Genomic DNA, 17039 nt, shown 5'->3' with positions numbered 1-17039 from the left:
CGGAGCGGGTTCCAGCCAATCAAAACTCGCGAGTGAACGAGAAAGAACGCGTCAAGAGTAGAGTAGCTATATCTGTCTACGCGCGAGTGACAGCGCTTACAGCTCTCAAATATGTAAACAAACAAATCAGACAAATTCACTCTCATTCTTCTAATTTTGTTTTAGATAATACCATTAACAATTTGTTCTTTGTACTACTTAATTGAATTTATTAGTGTGTGTATCATTTAGAAATAACATAGTTCGTGTGTGTACAATATTTTATGTTAAAGTGTTTTAGTTACATTATATCAACATAGATGGCGTTGTGCATTTTTATGCAAATCCTGAATCGCGGTGTTAAGATTCTCCGCGATTTAATGACCCTACTTGGGAATTGATAATTTTTGTGTTCACCAAGTACATAATTTTGATTAAGTAGTTGGCAGTATCATTACTCCCTACTAATCCCCGCAATCGCACTGTGACTGTGTGACCTGGTACTCAGTACAAGTACAGTGTGTGTAGTGAAATAAATAGAGGGACCTACGTTGAAATGAGTTATTTTGATACGCAGACAGTTTGCATGCATCAGGTTTCTTTTTAGTGTACCTACTTTTAAAACTTAACTAGGATAGCATTTATCGCATTAGACGGTTTTCCGACAGATTATTTACTTTAGGAAGGAACTTATTTTTCAAGGTTAAGTTTTGAGAATAAAAACGTGTTATAAAACTCGGGCACGCCGCTCGGGTGAATTACCTACCTATAATACCTACGTCAATATTAAAATTTCTAACGTCCTGACGGATTTATGAAACACATACCTACGATAAATAAATATCAATGGCTAACAGGCCGTTGTAAATTAAATACTTAAAAGGTATCCATTACCTCTCCCCCCCATCCCTGAGTACTCCCACCCCAGTTTTTTTTTTTGCTGCGGCTTCCCTATTTCATTAAACCACCCTTCGCCACTGGTACCTAGTACATCTAACTTTAACTAGACATTGCAATTTCACATTAAAACTTTGCAAAACTAATATGAGTCCCGCTATGTTTGACCTCGAGTGTACTCCCAATGATTAAGTAAAGTGGATTGCTTTTTACTAACTTATAGATAGATCATCTGCCTAGCCTTTTCCCAACTATGTTGGGGTCGGCTTCCAGTCTAACCGGATGCAGCTGAGTACCAGTGCTTTACAAGGAGCGACTGCCTATCTGACCTCCTCAACCCAGTTACCCGGGCAATCCAATATCCCTTGGTTAGACTGGTTGTCATACTTACTGGCTTCTGACTACCCGTAACGACAGAAAAAGATGTTCAAATGACAGCCGGGACCTACAGTTTATCGTGCCCTCCGAAACACAAACCAACTAAAAGTCCAAAAACGAATTAATGTAGGTACCTAGTACATCTAACTTTAGCCAGACATTGCAATTTCACATTAAAACTTTGCAAAACTAATATGAGTCCCGTTATGTTTGGCCTCGAGTGTACTCCCGATGATTAAGTAAAGTGGATTGCTTTTTACTAACTTATAGATAGATATGGCGCTAGAAATAATTGCTATGAAACCTCACTGCAATATTTTTTAGTTTCAACTAGATAACGTTCGCGGTTTCACCCGCATTCTGTAGGAACTCTTACTTCACGCACTGGAATTAATCAAAATTAAAATGTTTTCATTTCAAAAAGGCCTTTGCAGGCTCCTATCAAACGTCACAATACCAACATATAGCTTTTCTCGATAACTATTTTTTGCAAATAATCAATCAGTCAGCTCTTTAATATTAGTATAGATTGTTCTGTGCCTCGACCTACTAATAATAAAATAAACCACATCCACATAAATGTACATACTTACAATAAACCCATACATATAATAGACTGATAAAAAAATCACAGCGCTATCACACTGAAGTTTTGAATACCTGAAAACCGATGTAGGCGCGACACATTACAAGCAGCAAAAATATGTTGCTAGGTCTACAATCGTAAAACCGGAAATTGGGTAGGTACTAATGGCCTTACTAAGAAAACTTAAACATCTGTTTTACACTTGTCTAAAAAAATTGTGGCTGCAAAATGAACCATATGTCAACCATCTGTCATTTTTTTTGACAAGTCTTAAACTGACGTTTAAAAGTTTTTGTGGTAAGACGGCAAATGTTTTAAAAACATTTGAAAACTTCAAACTATAGCCTTATCGACCTCACTACTGTTAAAAAGTGCTCATATTACCTAAACAATTTGAAACAGTTATATTGCATTATCAAAAGTTCCATAGTGATATGAGAAAAGTTTAGTATTCCCAACAAGAGCAGAAATGGGTACATTGCATTAGTTATTTGTGTAATAACTTCATCCACTTTATAGTTTATACTGGTAGGTAGTTTTTATTGAAATGAAAAAAATATGTTTTACTAGGTCCTGCCCGTTACCTCACTGGGGTTATACATAAGCTTAACTTGCGCTACTCTTAAAGTGTTTTAAACTTCTGACAATCTATAAAAAATGCACACTTAAAAGAATATAGATTTTTTTTGAATGTAGGTTTGTACCTAATCTGTAATCTGTGGGAGTAGTGATGTGTAAAGAAAAACGATTTAACGATGTAGGTATGTAGGTAGGTACATCTTACAAAATACACATTTAAAACAAGTTTACTTTGAATAAAATATTCTAACACCATTCAACAGCTATAGCAAACAACATAGGATTTAGGCAACAGACACTCACCCCGTCAGAACTCTGCTTTTTGACTTCGCAGAACTCTTTGAGAACATCTTGGAGTTTCTTGGTGGAATCTGAAAACAAATAGCTTTAATTATTATCTCGGTATAAAACTCATTGAAAATCGACATGTCTAGGAAGATGTTACTTGTGAGATGGCGGCAGATAGAAGAGTATGTAAGGAGAAAATATGCTGCGCCGACCACAAATAATATTAGGATAAGGTCAGGAGGATGTTGATGATAATATAAAGACTTATTGACAAAATGTGCGATTCTTCTGTAATACCTATACATACATATGTGTCGTGGTATATCTAGTCGTGGTGGTGTAACAAAAGTTAAAGCACCAGCCTCTCAAGTACAAGTTTACACATTCAATGCGGTGTAAAATAAAACTGTAGATAGGAAAGAAAAGCTGATTATTATTACCTCCAGTTTATATAAAAACCATGATGTCAACTTGACACTAATAAACTAACATACATACTGGCTTATTTGACCGAAAGCTTTTAATATCAATTAGTACAGTTTCGTCAGCTAACTTCAATATGCTAACATACTTTTACGTATGACTAGTAATTGCGAATTTAGCTAGTTTGACAGGGTTGACTTGCAAAAATATGTTTTTTTTAATTAGCTGTTTCCCGCGGTTTAACACGCGTCTCGTGGATACCCGGGTAATAAGTAAACTATGTAAAGGACATAGGTAAGAGTCAGACCATCTATGTATGTACTAGCTAGACTATTTGTGTAAATGCGTAGGCACCACACATTTTATTTCCTTTTGGCGTAAAAGTGCCTCATAGGTACAAAGTTATTTGCACATTTTTTAAACAGAGATTAATACCAAAAAAAATTTAAACCGCTCGATGGCTGGAAGTCGGTAGTTAAATATTCTTAATAATTGAAGCTTTCACCGATTTCTTAGGATACTAAATTATTATTTTTTGCTGCACCCAATCAGACTGGAAGCCGACCGTAACATAGTTAAGAAAAGGCTAGGTGATGACTTTTTTGTTACAAAACGTTTTGGTTCACGGGACATCCCTATATCCGTATCTAAATTGGCTAAGTGCGAAACTTTAATTCGCTAAAACACGGGCCTTGGGTCCTCCATATATATAATTGGATTGAATTACTTCCAGTGGACTATTACATTATTGGACTTCATATATGTAGCGTGTGTTTTTACTTGATGTTCTAGTATCATCGTTATATAGAGCGGTGACCGCAGAAATTGGACGAAAAACATAAGAAGGTTTATTGGTTATTTGGAAATTTCTTCTAGGCTTAATAAACAGAAGAGGACTTTCTTAATATTGGGCTGAAAGAAACGGTACAAAAAATCACAATGATAGTTCTTAGGTATATGGAAAATATTTATCTTTTCATGCTTTATATTTGAGATGCAGATATTTTACAACTTAAAGATGAGATTGTAGCTATATCTGCCACGCTTCCAAAACCATTTAACCAATTTAAATGAAATTTCGTACACAGAAAGTTTTTAGAGCCTACGAAACGACATTTTTTTGTGTCTAATCCTTACTATATTTTTAATTTATTAGTTTCGTAGTTTTATTATTTTTCTCTCTAAAGCATTAATTATTTCATACAGATTGACACCCGCTGTGTGGCATAATGCTTGTGTTGTGTCAATAAGTAATTTGTCTTTCTTTCTTCTTCTTCTTACATAAGCTTTTATCCAGCTACGAGAAATAATCCTACCAGGACTCGGATGTAACAGCTAGTTTCATCTTCAGACCCGTATTTCACACGGAATATAATGCAATATGATAACCCGGTTACAGCAGTTACTACTCCGCGCAGTCGGTACATGTGAGGCAGGACTTTATCTAATTATGTTGAGGAAGTCGCGTCATATGACGTCACTTCGTTAGCTTTGGCTGAAGGTGTTATATGTTCTTACTTCCTTAGATTTCTGTTATTGGGGCTGTAGATATATTGGGCTTAGGTAAGAAGAAAATTAGAAGGGAAGATTGCGAATTATAATGTGTCTTATCTTTTAACTACTGAGGTACATCTCTTCTTGTTCTTATCGAGTGAGTTGCAGATTTAATTACCTGATAAACCCTAGTTTAAGTATGCCTTATGGAAAGTAAGTAGGTGGATTTGCAGAATCATAGGACATAGGATTAACGAAAGGCATAGGATTAAAGGACGATTTCTACTGAGATATTGGTAGGGGACTGTACCACTGCTAACTTCCAGATTCTAGACTGCTTAGTGAATGTATCTAAAAGCCACAAAGCGATACCAGCCCGACTTAGGAATCGAACTCAGGACGGCACAGCAATTGCACTTGCGACTCCTCTAATGTGGTGATATCGTTCAGCCTTTAGCTAGATGAACACAAAATCATTCTGAGCCGTAGAACACGAGCGTGGCATCACCAGATCTTAACGTAAAAAGCATAATAAGTGTGTACTCACATGAGGTCAACTCCTGCAACTGCTGGAACTCTGCGGGCGACAGCTTGTCCCACTGGAAGCTGCTGCCCGCGTGCACCATTTCTGTCTATAACAGATAATAAGTGTGTACTCACATGAGGTCAACTCCTGCAACTGCTGGAACTCTGCGGGCGACAGCTTGTCCCACTGGAAGCTGCTGCCCGCGTGCACCATTTCTGTCTATAACAGATAATAAGTGTGTACTCACATGAGGTCAACTCCTGCAACTGCTGGAACTCTGCGGGCGACAGCTTGTCCCACTGGAAGCTGCTGCCCGCGTGCACCATTTCTGTCTATAACAGATAATAAGTGTGTACTCACATGAGGTCAACTCCTGCAACTGCTGGAACTCTGCGGGCGACAGCTTGTCCCACTGGAAGCTGCTGCCCGCGTGCACCATTTCTGTCTATAACAATAGAAAAACATCATTTAATAAAGTTCCTTACAGCTTTGTCACAATGGTAGATTTTTCGAGCGAATTTTCCGTTTGGTTCAAACCTACCTGGCTATCAGCCATCGAATGTCAGCCTCTATGCATATTACGTCGGTTAGATCGAAAAAGTGAATATTCATGGAAATACAATAAATTGCGTAACGTTAGCTCACGTTCGGCGGCTGACAGTCAGTTTGGTTTGAACACAACCTTAGTTCATGTTTGTAATGGCAGTTGTCAATTGTTGTCAATGCTTTACGACCTAGGCAATGTAGCTCGGTTTGAGCATCTGACCTGCCTTCGGTTTCCTATATGAAATAGAAAACCCATAAACGTATTTCGGCAGACAGGCGTAAAAACTTTATTTTCATCAATTCCCTTATGACCATTTAAACACAATGAATGTAAGTTTCTAATGAAAACACGTATTGATTTATTTTATCAGCAGTTAAGGAAAAAGCTGAGGGACAAAACATAATCTTCTCTGAGCAACACGAGGCCGGTAATATCTCGTAAGTGGTACATTTTGACCGTTATGATGGATGGTCGCGTCGTAAGCTCTTATATTACTTAGTACTACATGTTCAGCTTCAGTTTCTGTTCGACTTTTTATAGTTTTTTGTTTATGTAGGTCTTCGTAGTGCAGAACGTGCAAATATCAAGCACTAGCCGTTTTCCTGCCGTTTCACCCGTCCCGTGGGAACTACTGCCCGTACCGTAAAATATAGTCTATGGCACTGAGGAAAATTGTAGCTTGTAGAAAATTGTAAAAAAAATTTGAAATCCGACCAGCGGTTCCAAGAGATTAGCCCCTACGTACAAACTCTTTATAATATGGATTAGTATAAGTAAAAGAAGATAAATCTGTCAGCTACGTATTTATTAATATTTGATTTCGAAGAGCCCCCAACCCACACACTGCAAATTTTTCGTCGGCTGACAATTCGATCGGGCATGTAAATCAGTATGAAGATAAATGGTAAGTAGAGCACTGAACGATTATCAAGTATCTAAAAAGTTTTATTGAATTTACCTTCAAAATTAACTATCAGTCAACTATCAGGCCAGCTATTTTCCGACAGTTTAGTCTTCAGTGTACAACTCTTATTACATAGCATCTCTTTACAAACTCAAAACAAAAGATAATCAATCTTTCACAGCTCATTAACTCCAATTAAGATACCACAAAACAATGATCTATTTAAAATCCAAAAACTTTTGTTATCCCAAACAAAAATCCAATTAGGGTTCTATTTTCATCCCCCATTATTTAAAAATAGAATTCGGGACAGCTTATCGCCCACATCCCATCCACCCCTTAGGGGTATTCGCACACTACAGACTAAAAAGTGGGCCGACAGTTGGTTAAATGGTAGGCAATTTTTTTTAAGAAAATCGTGAATGCTGTCTCAGTTGTTAGTCGGTATGATACTGGCCAAAAAGTCATGGTGGCTTAGTGGGTAAAGAGTATGAGTGCATGTGGGTCAGGCAAGTACCAACGCAACTTTTCTAAGTTTTTATATACTTTCTAAGTATATCTTAGACACCAATGGCTGTGTTACGGATGGCACGTTAAACTGTAGGTCCCGGCTGTCATTTGAACATCTTTGGCAGTTATTACGGGTAATGAGAAGCTAGGGTAGTAACTGGGTTGAGGAGGCCACATAGGCAGTCGCTCCTTGTAAATCACTGGTACTCAGCTGCATCCGGTTAGACTGAAGCCGATCCCTACATAATTGGAAAAAGGCTAGACAGATGATGATGTTATGTGCGTAATCAATTCAGTTCTACATTAATTTATGAGCCCAAACAAACTATCGGCCGACTAAAAGTTTGCAGTGTGTGGCTACACTTAGCGTAGGTTGGAAACTAACACCCTGTTTATGTTTGGGCCTTGGTGAAACTGCTTCTAAATACCGATATCAAGGATTCCATCCATGGAGTAAGGAAAGAGGAGCGGACATGCCATAATGCTCGCAGGTCAGGCGCCTTCTTCTAGCTCAAATACGTACAGTGGGCATGACCAAAACAATTAGTTACGAGTGAACCAACGAGGCGTTCGGATTCTTTGAGCCATCTATCAACGATTTTCGGTATTACAAAAATATGATTGAATCCAAAGAAGGTGTATAAGGGCGAAGACAGTAAAGTTCCGCGTCCCCCGCAAACCCGCATCTTAGCGCTCTACTTTCTTAGGAGATTTTCCGTTATGGCACCTCCGCTAGTCATTTTGTATTCCATGATTCCATCGCTCTTCGGGTGACATCGGAAACTTTCGGGAATGCTCGGAGATATTTTTAGGATGAGATAATAAATTATCTTTCGAAGCCTTGAGACTTGGATCTGTTGCTTCTAAGGCTTTGGTATATTTTGAATAATATTACGAGTAGGAGTTAAGCAAAAGTTGTCATTTTAGGAAATTGGCTTGGTGATTTGTAATACGTACGTATCTATCTTTATGTAAACGAGTACGTATGCAAAAAATACTTGAAGCAATTGGTATAGTAGAAATAGAAGGAATATAGAATATAATACATGAAAGAATATAGGCCTCGTGCAAAAAATACTTGAATTATTTTTAGTAGCTTCACAGTTAGTTTGGTTTGCTTGAATGCTCTAACCCCAGAAACTAATAGTTCGATTTGAAAAATTATTTCGGTGTTAGATAACCTATTTATCGAGGCTGCTATTTATCCGTATCATATTATTATATGCTGCTTTATTTTATCTTTTCGGGTACGGTAAGTAGTACCCCTCAGTACGCAGAAAAACCACTTAGACCAGCTATGGTAACCAATAGACCCGTGTAGACCATAGACCCGTGTCGGCGGCGCACGGCGCTCCTCAAAGAGATGTCAGCAACCCCAGCGAGGCCCAACAGAGCCAAGACCTGCCGGGGCTGCGGGATTATTCGAAAAGGTTACCGCGGCACTGGTATATAAAAGGCCCACGACGGAACACGACGGTTTGTAGTCAGTAAGAGTCTGACACTCCCTCACCGCTAACCGACTGCGGGAGGGGTCATTTGATGATTTTTGACGTCGTTAAAAAAAACATAATAATATGTTGTCCATTTAAGATTCTTTGCAGTCGGATAAACATCAAAATATTATTCTATTTATTAGTGTCGGCTTCTCTCTATTAGTGTCGGTTTATATTCCTTCTCGCTAGATAGTGATGAAAACCATTTTCGTCACTTTTCCCTAACAAGACATGGGTCGAGGAAAATGGTGACAAAAATATATGTGAGCTATATAAAAATATTACGTAATAGTGTTTGTTTGATCCTGTGGGGAGGTTTAACTGACTGGCAGTCATGTGGTATTTTCAGTAAGTATTCATATGTCAAAAAATTCCATGTAACGGACATGTTTATGACCGTTTCAGCTTTATATGTAAATGCGAAAGTAACTCTGTCTGTCTGTTCGGCTTTTACGCTAAAACGACTGAACCAATTTAAATGGAATTTGGTCCATAGATCTTTTAAGACTTTAGAAAAGATATACGATAGTTTTTATCTGGGTGCAGGAAGTAGATACTCAAGGACTCGATTTGGAAACACAGGGAACCGCTAGTAGATAATTTATGTAGAGAGTTATTTTTTCTCTTTGATGTTTGCTATATTTTGTTTACTTATTAGAATAAATTTTCGTTGTAGATAAAAAAAACCTAACTGTTAGGGGCAACCCGCAACTTTATACTAAAAGATTAACCAAATTAACAGAAAGATATATGTTATGGATATGCACAAGCTGTAACTTACTTTAGTTGCAGTCATGTTGGTGACCTCAAATCCTCATGTTGGCATTAAACACGTCATCATCTGGAAATAAAAGAAACACACATATTAAACTAGGTACTTCTACATATTTTAAACATGAAGGTTAGTTAACATTTTATTTTTAAATAGGTTTAAAATAAGAAGTAAATCTAAATCATGTATTCAAACTTGGCTGCATAACAGCACTATTTGAACGTCAAAAATTTACAAAAGACAGCCGCCAAACGCCCGCCCTTCACCACTTCCTATGTGTTTTTGCTGGTAAGAAGTGGCGCAACAAACTTCCCAGCAACACATGTGTGTCTATTAGATTAGAATTACCTTTCAACAATTTTAAATATTAAGATAACTGCTTAAGGTAATTCAAATGGAGTATAATATCCTAAAGATCATTCGATCAAAGATTGAAACATTAATTCCGCTTAACCCTAAAACAGCAACGAAATGTATAGTACTGTTAACCCTTAGGAATCTGGTTTACTATACAAAATAGGTAAATATTTGGCGTGTAAACGTTGTTACTCTAGAGATGGGATGAAAAGGTGCGAGCTATTTTTCAGGGTTGCTACAGTTAAAAATTTGTAATTTGCGAAAAATAATGTTTTAATGATAGGTCATTTCATAATGGCGGTTATAAAGTTATTGCAGATTTATATATGTAGTTTTTTATTATTACATATTTTTAGTCATGCACTTAGTTTATTGGCTAAGTATATCATTATTATTATTTGTGTACTAATCATGTCAACAATTTTCCTGCGAAAGACAGACTGAATTACCTTCTCATTTATAACATTTGTAAGAATTTCAGTTTCGGAAACAAAAGTAAGAACTTACAAAAGACACCGCTAGTTAGCAGTTCCTAATAGAAAGGTATAGTATTAAGTATTGTAACTACTAAAAAATAAGCCATTTCACCGCAAGTATTTTTTCCCAATTTACGTCACTTAGCAAAGATTCCAAAACCCCGGCAACCCTGTTTAGCAGACCCTTCGGACCCACTATTTCTGTAACCCTGTCACGAGCCATTTTATTTGATCTATGAATCGATTATAATGGCTGAGTTGTACTAACTTCCCGCTCCTGGATAAAATAACTTTTAACCAACTCGATAAAGGGACTAAACTAACACTGAAAGAATTGTTCAAATCGGTCCAGTAGTTCCTGAGATTAACACATCCAAAAAAAAAAATTTTTCAGCTACATATTAAGTATTAGAGGAGATTACAGTTACTGCAAAAGCACCTACAAAAGACCTAAAATAACTAGTTAAAAAAACTATAACCATCTAAACCCTATTTTCTTTTTAACCGTTTATTTTTCCCAATTCCCGCCACTTAGCAAAGATTCCAAAACCCCGTCAACCCTATTTAGCAGACCCTTTGGACCCACTATTTCTGTAACCCTGTCACGAGCCATTTTATTTGATCTATGAATCGATTATAATGGTTAGGATAACGATGACCTGCACATTTGAGGGTTAAACTGTGTTTATATGTGTTTTTTTTTTTTGTTTTTTACGCGGTGAGTGAAGGGTTAAGTTTGGACTTTTAGGATGGGTTGCACCATTTGAACCATAACGTTATCGTCAGATTGTACAACTCACCCTAACGGCCAGTTTCTTCATCAAAAGTAAAAGTCAAAGTAATGTCTAAAGTAAAAGTAACGGTCAAATTCGTTTTTTCAAGGCTAAAGTGACAGCAAAACTAATAGAAAAAATGAATTTGACCGTTACCTTTACTTTGGACATTACTTTGGCTTTTACTTTTGATGAAGAAATTGGCTGTTAGTCTATGATAATTTTGTATACAAATACAACGTATTTGTAAGGCAGTTATACGCCTAAGTTTTTTGATTGCAATAATTTTATTCTCAGAAGGCAGTAAGTAGCTAAATGCTTATTTGACGTTTCCAAATTATATTATGGTTGATAGAAATGAAGAACTTTCAGAAAAAATTACAGCAAGCAAAATAAGGTACACGAATATCTTGGAAACGAGTGAATAATTATGAAGTCTCAAGAAGGTTTCAATAACATAAGCCAAATAAAAAAGTTAAAATTGCAAAAATTATGCCCAAAACGCCCACCACTTTCTAAGTAATATTACCAAGAAGAAGTGACTTCATAAACTTCAAAATTCTACAGAAAAAATCTCCATAATGCTTTTCCAAACCCGACACGCGATTCGAACCTACCCTTTCAACCAGGTTTAACACTTTTATACACTGCACTGTAAAACCGGTTTTACACACAATGGAAACCAACCCCTTTGTCCGTCCCGTGACAGGTCATAATTTATAAACCCGGATAATTTGGACTGTACCTGGACGTGGCAACCATCACACTGTCCGGGTATTTTTGTATTGCAAAAAAAAACGGGTCAGTTTGTATCACGGAGTAAGGAAATATGACCAGAGATGCCGTAATGCTAGTAGGTCCGGTGCCTTCTTCTAGGTCAAATTCGTCATGACAGAAAAGATCAGTTATGAGTGAACTAATGAGGCGTTCAGGTTCTTTGAGGTATCTGTCAACGATTTTTGGTATTGTAAAAAATGGTCGGGGCTAAAGAAGGCGTATAAAGGTGAAAACAGTAACGTTCCTCGTCCCCGGCTCACCCGCGTTTTGACGCGCTACTTTCTTAGGCGATTTTCCGTTATGGCACCTTTTTTTTTAACGACGTCAAAAATCTAGGAATGGTTCTGTTCTCATAAATGTTCTTGCTCTATCATGTTGTTAACATTATTATTTCTTTTTTCTTTTGCTTTGTATAACTTGGTTTGTTTAATTTATTAACTTCTTAAAATAGTTTGTTTAATAATTTTCTCTTATAACTTCCTAGTTCAACTTGCATTGTATAACTTTTTCAGAGTCAACCCAAAAAATATTGTAAGCATTTCTTTTTCACGTTATTGTCGTATGTATCAATACATACAAATTGTAACACCTATTATGTTTTTAAAAAGAGTAACCATAGAGTTTCTTGCCCGTTCTTCTCCATAGGAAGCTACTTTTGGAATGGGCAACTAGAATCAAACTTATTTATAATTTTGACGTTCATAAGTGCTTGTAAAAGCCTACATGAAATAAATGATTTGAATTTGAATCATGAAATGACCCCTCCCGCTGTGGGTTAGCAGCGGCGAGGGAGTGTCAGACTCTTACTGACTAAAAACAGTTGTGTTCCATCGTAGGCCTTTTATGTACCAGGGCCGCGGTAACTCGCGCGAACAATCCCGCAGCCCCGTCCGTTATGGCACCTCCGCTAGTCATTTTGTTCTCCTTGTCGGTATTCTGTATATCAAATGTATGTGAAAAGGCTCGTGAACATTTTTGGCGGTTTATTTTTGGACGGTTTTGCATTTGTTTTTTCATTGTTTTATTTTGAGTTTGTTTTCAATGAAAATTGTGTGTATGAGCCGAGTGAATGCTCGTTGGATACACCTGTGAAATTCTTGTAGAGAGGACAATGAAAGAATGCTTTGTGTCTGCTTACATTAAAATAATTTGATAGGGATATAAAATGCTAAAATACCGGGAAATATTTATCTTTTTCTAACTCTAGGTGAAGGAAAACATCTTGAGGAAACCTGGACTATATAGTCTGAAGTCACAATCACAATTTTTAAATGTATTAAAAGCCTTTTTTATGTGTTAAAAAACCGGCCAAGTGCGAGTCGGACCCGCGGTCGAAGGGTTCCGTACCATTATTTATAAAACGGATTTTTAATTTAATCTAGTTTTCAGTACTTGTTGTTATAGCGGCAACAAAAATACATCATCTGTGAAAATTTCAGCAATCTAACTATCATGGTTCAAGATATACAGCCTGGTGACAGACGGACGGACGGACGGACAGAGGAGCGAAAACAATAGGGTCCCGTTTTGCTATTTGGGTACGGAACCCTAAAAAAGAATAATAACAGCAGCAATAATTTACTCATTCATAAAAATGATGATTACTACGAAATGGAATCAAAACTACCTTTTGAATTGCAACCGAAATGTGTTCACACAATACTTCGCGTGAATGCCGAATGGAAGATAAATAGCCCAATGAAATGCAATCAAATGCAGGCAATTTTCATTGAACAGTGTATGATGTTTATTTACCTGATTGTAGGCGTTGTAGTTCTTTTGTTTGTTTTCATCTGAATTTTTAACCGAGTTTTCAAAAGAAGCAAATGTGAATCTCAGGGTGAACTGTATGTATGTATGTACCTGCTCGATTATATATCGGGAGTGTCGTTCACAATCACATTAAATGAAATGTGTTAATATACTGGTTAATATATCAGCCCATAGCAGTCCACTGCTGGACATAGGCCTCTCCAAGTGCACGCCACTGAGATCGATTTTCGGCTGCTCGCATCCAGCTCCTGCCAGCCGCCTTGCGCAAGTCATCACTCCACCGATTAACACAAAGAAAAAATAATATACGTAGAAATAAAAAATGTATTTCAAACAAAGTAAATAGAATAAAAATGTGAGTCAGTCATTACAAACAACGGAAGTTCTCCCTTGAAAACTGACAGATATCAACTGGTCAAAACATTCGATACTCCTAACTTTATCTCTGCTTTACACTTTATAAAGTATATATGATTAGGTACGACATTTTAGAGGTATAACTCAAGAATGGCTAGACCGATTAAGCTGAAAATTAGAGGGGAGGTAACTTAGACCCGGGAGAAGGACATAGGACTTTTTGTCACCGTCCGGCTACGGGAAGCAGTCATCTCGGGACGCGGGTGAAACCGCGGGCAGAAGCTAGTAGGTACATAAATACCCCCACCCATATTTCTCCCGTAAACGTACTTATATTAAGTTAAAACCTCGCGGTAAAGCTTCACCTAGCTCTGACGTCACAACTACCCGGTTATAACCGGTAATATCCGGTTACGGCTATCGTTCACCCTGCCCAGTTTATCCTTGTCAAGACTTTATAGCTTAGTGTTTGTTGTTGTCGCTTTTACGCTTGGCAAATGGTAAATTGTGTGCCAGTGTTAGAGTCGAGTGGTCGAGTACAGTGAGCTAGTACAGTGGTCTAGTCGAGTGGGCGAGTATAGTGGTCGAGTATAGTGGTCGAGTACAGTGGTCGAGTACAGTGGTCGAGTATAGTGGTTGAGTATAGTGTTAGAGTATTATACGAGTGATCACTTCTGTCCTAATATAATGACATCTGTATATGTATGTGGATTTTCAAAATATATTTATTATACGTTCCTCATGCCCAGTTTATCCTTGTCAAGACTTTATAGCATACCTACTGTTTGTTATCATAGTTCTAGTACATGCGGTTGAATTTACGTTTGGCAAATGGTAAATTGTGTACCAGTGGTCGACCACTTTGGTCGTGTATAGTGTTCGAGTGTAGTTGTCGAGTACAGCGGTCGAGTACAGTGCTCGTGTGCAATGATTTAATGAGTTGTCCAGTACTAACGAGTGATCACTGTTGTTGTAATGTAATGTCCTCCTCGTGGACATTCTGTGAGAAATACTTACCGCAGCTGAGTAAGAAGTGTCCAATGTCCTTTCTCAGGCTCACGACTATCTGTGTACAAAAATGTCATTTGCAAAAGACTGAAGTAAGAATGTTTAGTCAACAGATTATATTTAGGTATACCATTCAACTATAATTTCCAAGAGGATAGTCGAGTACAGTTGCTGGTAGCAGCAATGTGAGACTATGATAGTGAAATTCTATCAAAATTGTTCGCAAACAACGTTTACAATTTCGCGGACATTTTAGAAAGCAAGTAGACCAGAAGAAACCGTCACAGTATTGCACACCCTTAGAATCTCGCCTTGAAGATGCAGTCGATCAAGCAAGTGGTACAACCAAGTCGAGTACAGTAGTCAGTTCAAACTGGTAATATCTAGTTACATGGATATCGTTCACGTTACTGAGTATGTCCTTGTCGCGATTTTATTACCGATGTCTGTTACTGGATATGTAGACTCGTATTCTTGGAGTATATTTTTTATAGACAGTGAAAGAAGAGGAGTAGCCTTTACTACATGTATTTATTGCCTTAACTTATATGAAAATAGCAGCTGTGGCCGATATTTGGCTAGGAGGACATCACTACATATATTTTAGGCTTATTCTAGCTTCTGCCAGCGGTTTCACCCACGTCCCGTGGTAACTACTGCTCGTACAGGGACAAAATATATATATGTTACTCGTTATAATGTAGCTTTCGAATGGTGAAAGAATTTTTAAAAACGGTCCAGTAGTTTTTGAGCCTATTCATTACAACCAAACAAACAAACAAACAAAGTTTTCCTCTTTAATTTTAGTATAGATAGTATAGATACATTTTAATTTTCTTGTTCATTTGTTTGGACCCTAAAAACTACAAAAACTTTATCACTATTGGAAAACTACACTAATCCCAAAAAACATAGCCTATATTCTAACCTAGTATGAAAACAAGTTCCCTTGGGATGACAGTGAGGTAATAAAGAATCATCATCCTCCGAGCCTTTTCCCAACTATGTTGGGGTCGGCTTCCAGTCTAACCGGATTCAACTGAGTACCACGCTTTACAAGAAGCGACTGCCTGTCTGACCTCCTCAACCCAGTTACCCGGGAAACCCGATACCCCTTGGTTAGACTGGTGTCAGACATACTGGCTTCTGACTACCCGTAACGACTGCCAAGGATGTTTAATGCCGGGACCTACAGTTTAAGTTTAGGTAATAAAGAATATTACATGAAATACAATACCTTTCTTGGCAGTCGGATAAAAAGGGAAAAGTTACACCGGGACTTGCCTAACCTAGAATCGAACCTACACTCATACATAGTACTATACATAGTCATACTCATACATAGTCATAGAGAGCCTAGTACTTAAACAACTAGGCCATACCTTACTAGAAACAACTTACGGCCATTCCTAAGATTTTCTGGCTGTTGCTTTTCTTTACTAGACATAGAATTTTGACAAAAGCCCCATAAAATTTACCTCAAAGACCTATCTCTACTAAGAAAAACAACATATACATAGATAAAATATCGGGAAAGGCCTTAGCACCCACAGATCAAACAGACCTCCAATCTAAACGCAGCACCGCCCACAAACAACAATGAATGGTTTTTAATTAAGTTTCTATTCTAGATGTAGGCAAAGGCATAAGGAATAGTCTGCCGCATCAAGTTGCGGAGACAATCGGAAACCAATAGGATTTACTTGCTTAGGTTTTATTGGAAGTTCTGAGAAATTTTGTAGGTGAATAAGAATAATTAGATATCAGTTTGATAGTATTTTATATTACTGTAAAACTCCTAAATACGCTGGCATGTATATTTCCCAAAAATGACAGATTTTATGCTTATGAACTATCGAATTTTTATATGAGTGAGGGCAGTATCAATTTGCAAATGCAAAAACCAATAATATCATGGATTTGATCTTTATTGGTAAAACCGCAAACAGAAACTAGCTTATATTCCTATGCTTTTTAAGTTTTTAACAAAGGTCCTGATAAAAAGAAAATATTTTCTGTTTTGTTGATCCTTTGTACCTTAAAGGCCCCGAGAGTACTCGAAAACCGAATCGAAAAATCTTTCACTGTATAGTGACTATAATGCAGTGCACAGTTTAGCTTCACTATCCCCAGATATCTAGG

General features: G+C 37.3%; 1 protein-coding gene and 1 long non-coding RNA gene across 2 annotated transcripts in view; both read right to left on the bottom strand.

The window, feature by feature from the left end:
- Positions 1–5250, bottom strand: part of Dgk (Diacyl glycerol kinase) — a 42434-nt gene extending 37184 nt beyond the window's left edge. The window contains exons 1-2 of the mRNA XM_064042204.1: positions 5172–5250; positions 2723–2790 (exon numbers count right to left, since the gene is read on the bottom strand). Of these exons, the coding sequence (XP_063898274.1) occupies positions 2723–2790; positions 5172–5250 (147 nt within the window). The remainder of the gene's footprint in view (positions 1–2722; positions 2791–5171) is intronic.
- Positions 5251–5442: 192 nt separating this feature from the next.
- LOC135118961 (uncharacterized) overlaps positions 5443–17039 on the bottom strand; it is a 66235-nt gene continuing 54638 nt past the window's right edge. The window contains exons 2-3 of the long non-coding RNA XR_010277887.1: positions 9386–9445; positions 5443–5595 (exon numbers count right to left, since the gene is read on the bottom strand). This is a non-coding gene — a long non-coding RNA (uncharacterized LOC135118961). The remainder of the gene's footprint in view (positions 5596–9385; positions 9446–17039) is intronic.

Source organism: Helicoverpa armigera, chromosome 27, assembly GCF_030705265.1.
Source record: "Helicoverpa armigera isolate CAAS_96S chromosome 27, ASM3070526v1, whole genome shotgun sequence".
Classification (NCBI taxonomy): Eukaryota; Metazoa; Arthropoda; class Insecta; order Lepidoptera; family Noctuidae; genus Helicoverpa; species Helicoverpa armigera.
This window is presented reverse-complemented; position numbering and strand designations above follow the sequence as displayed.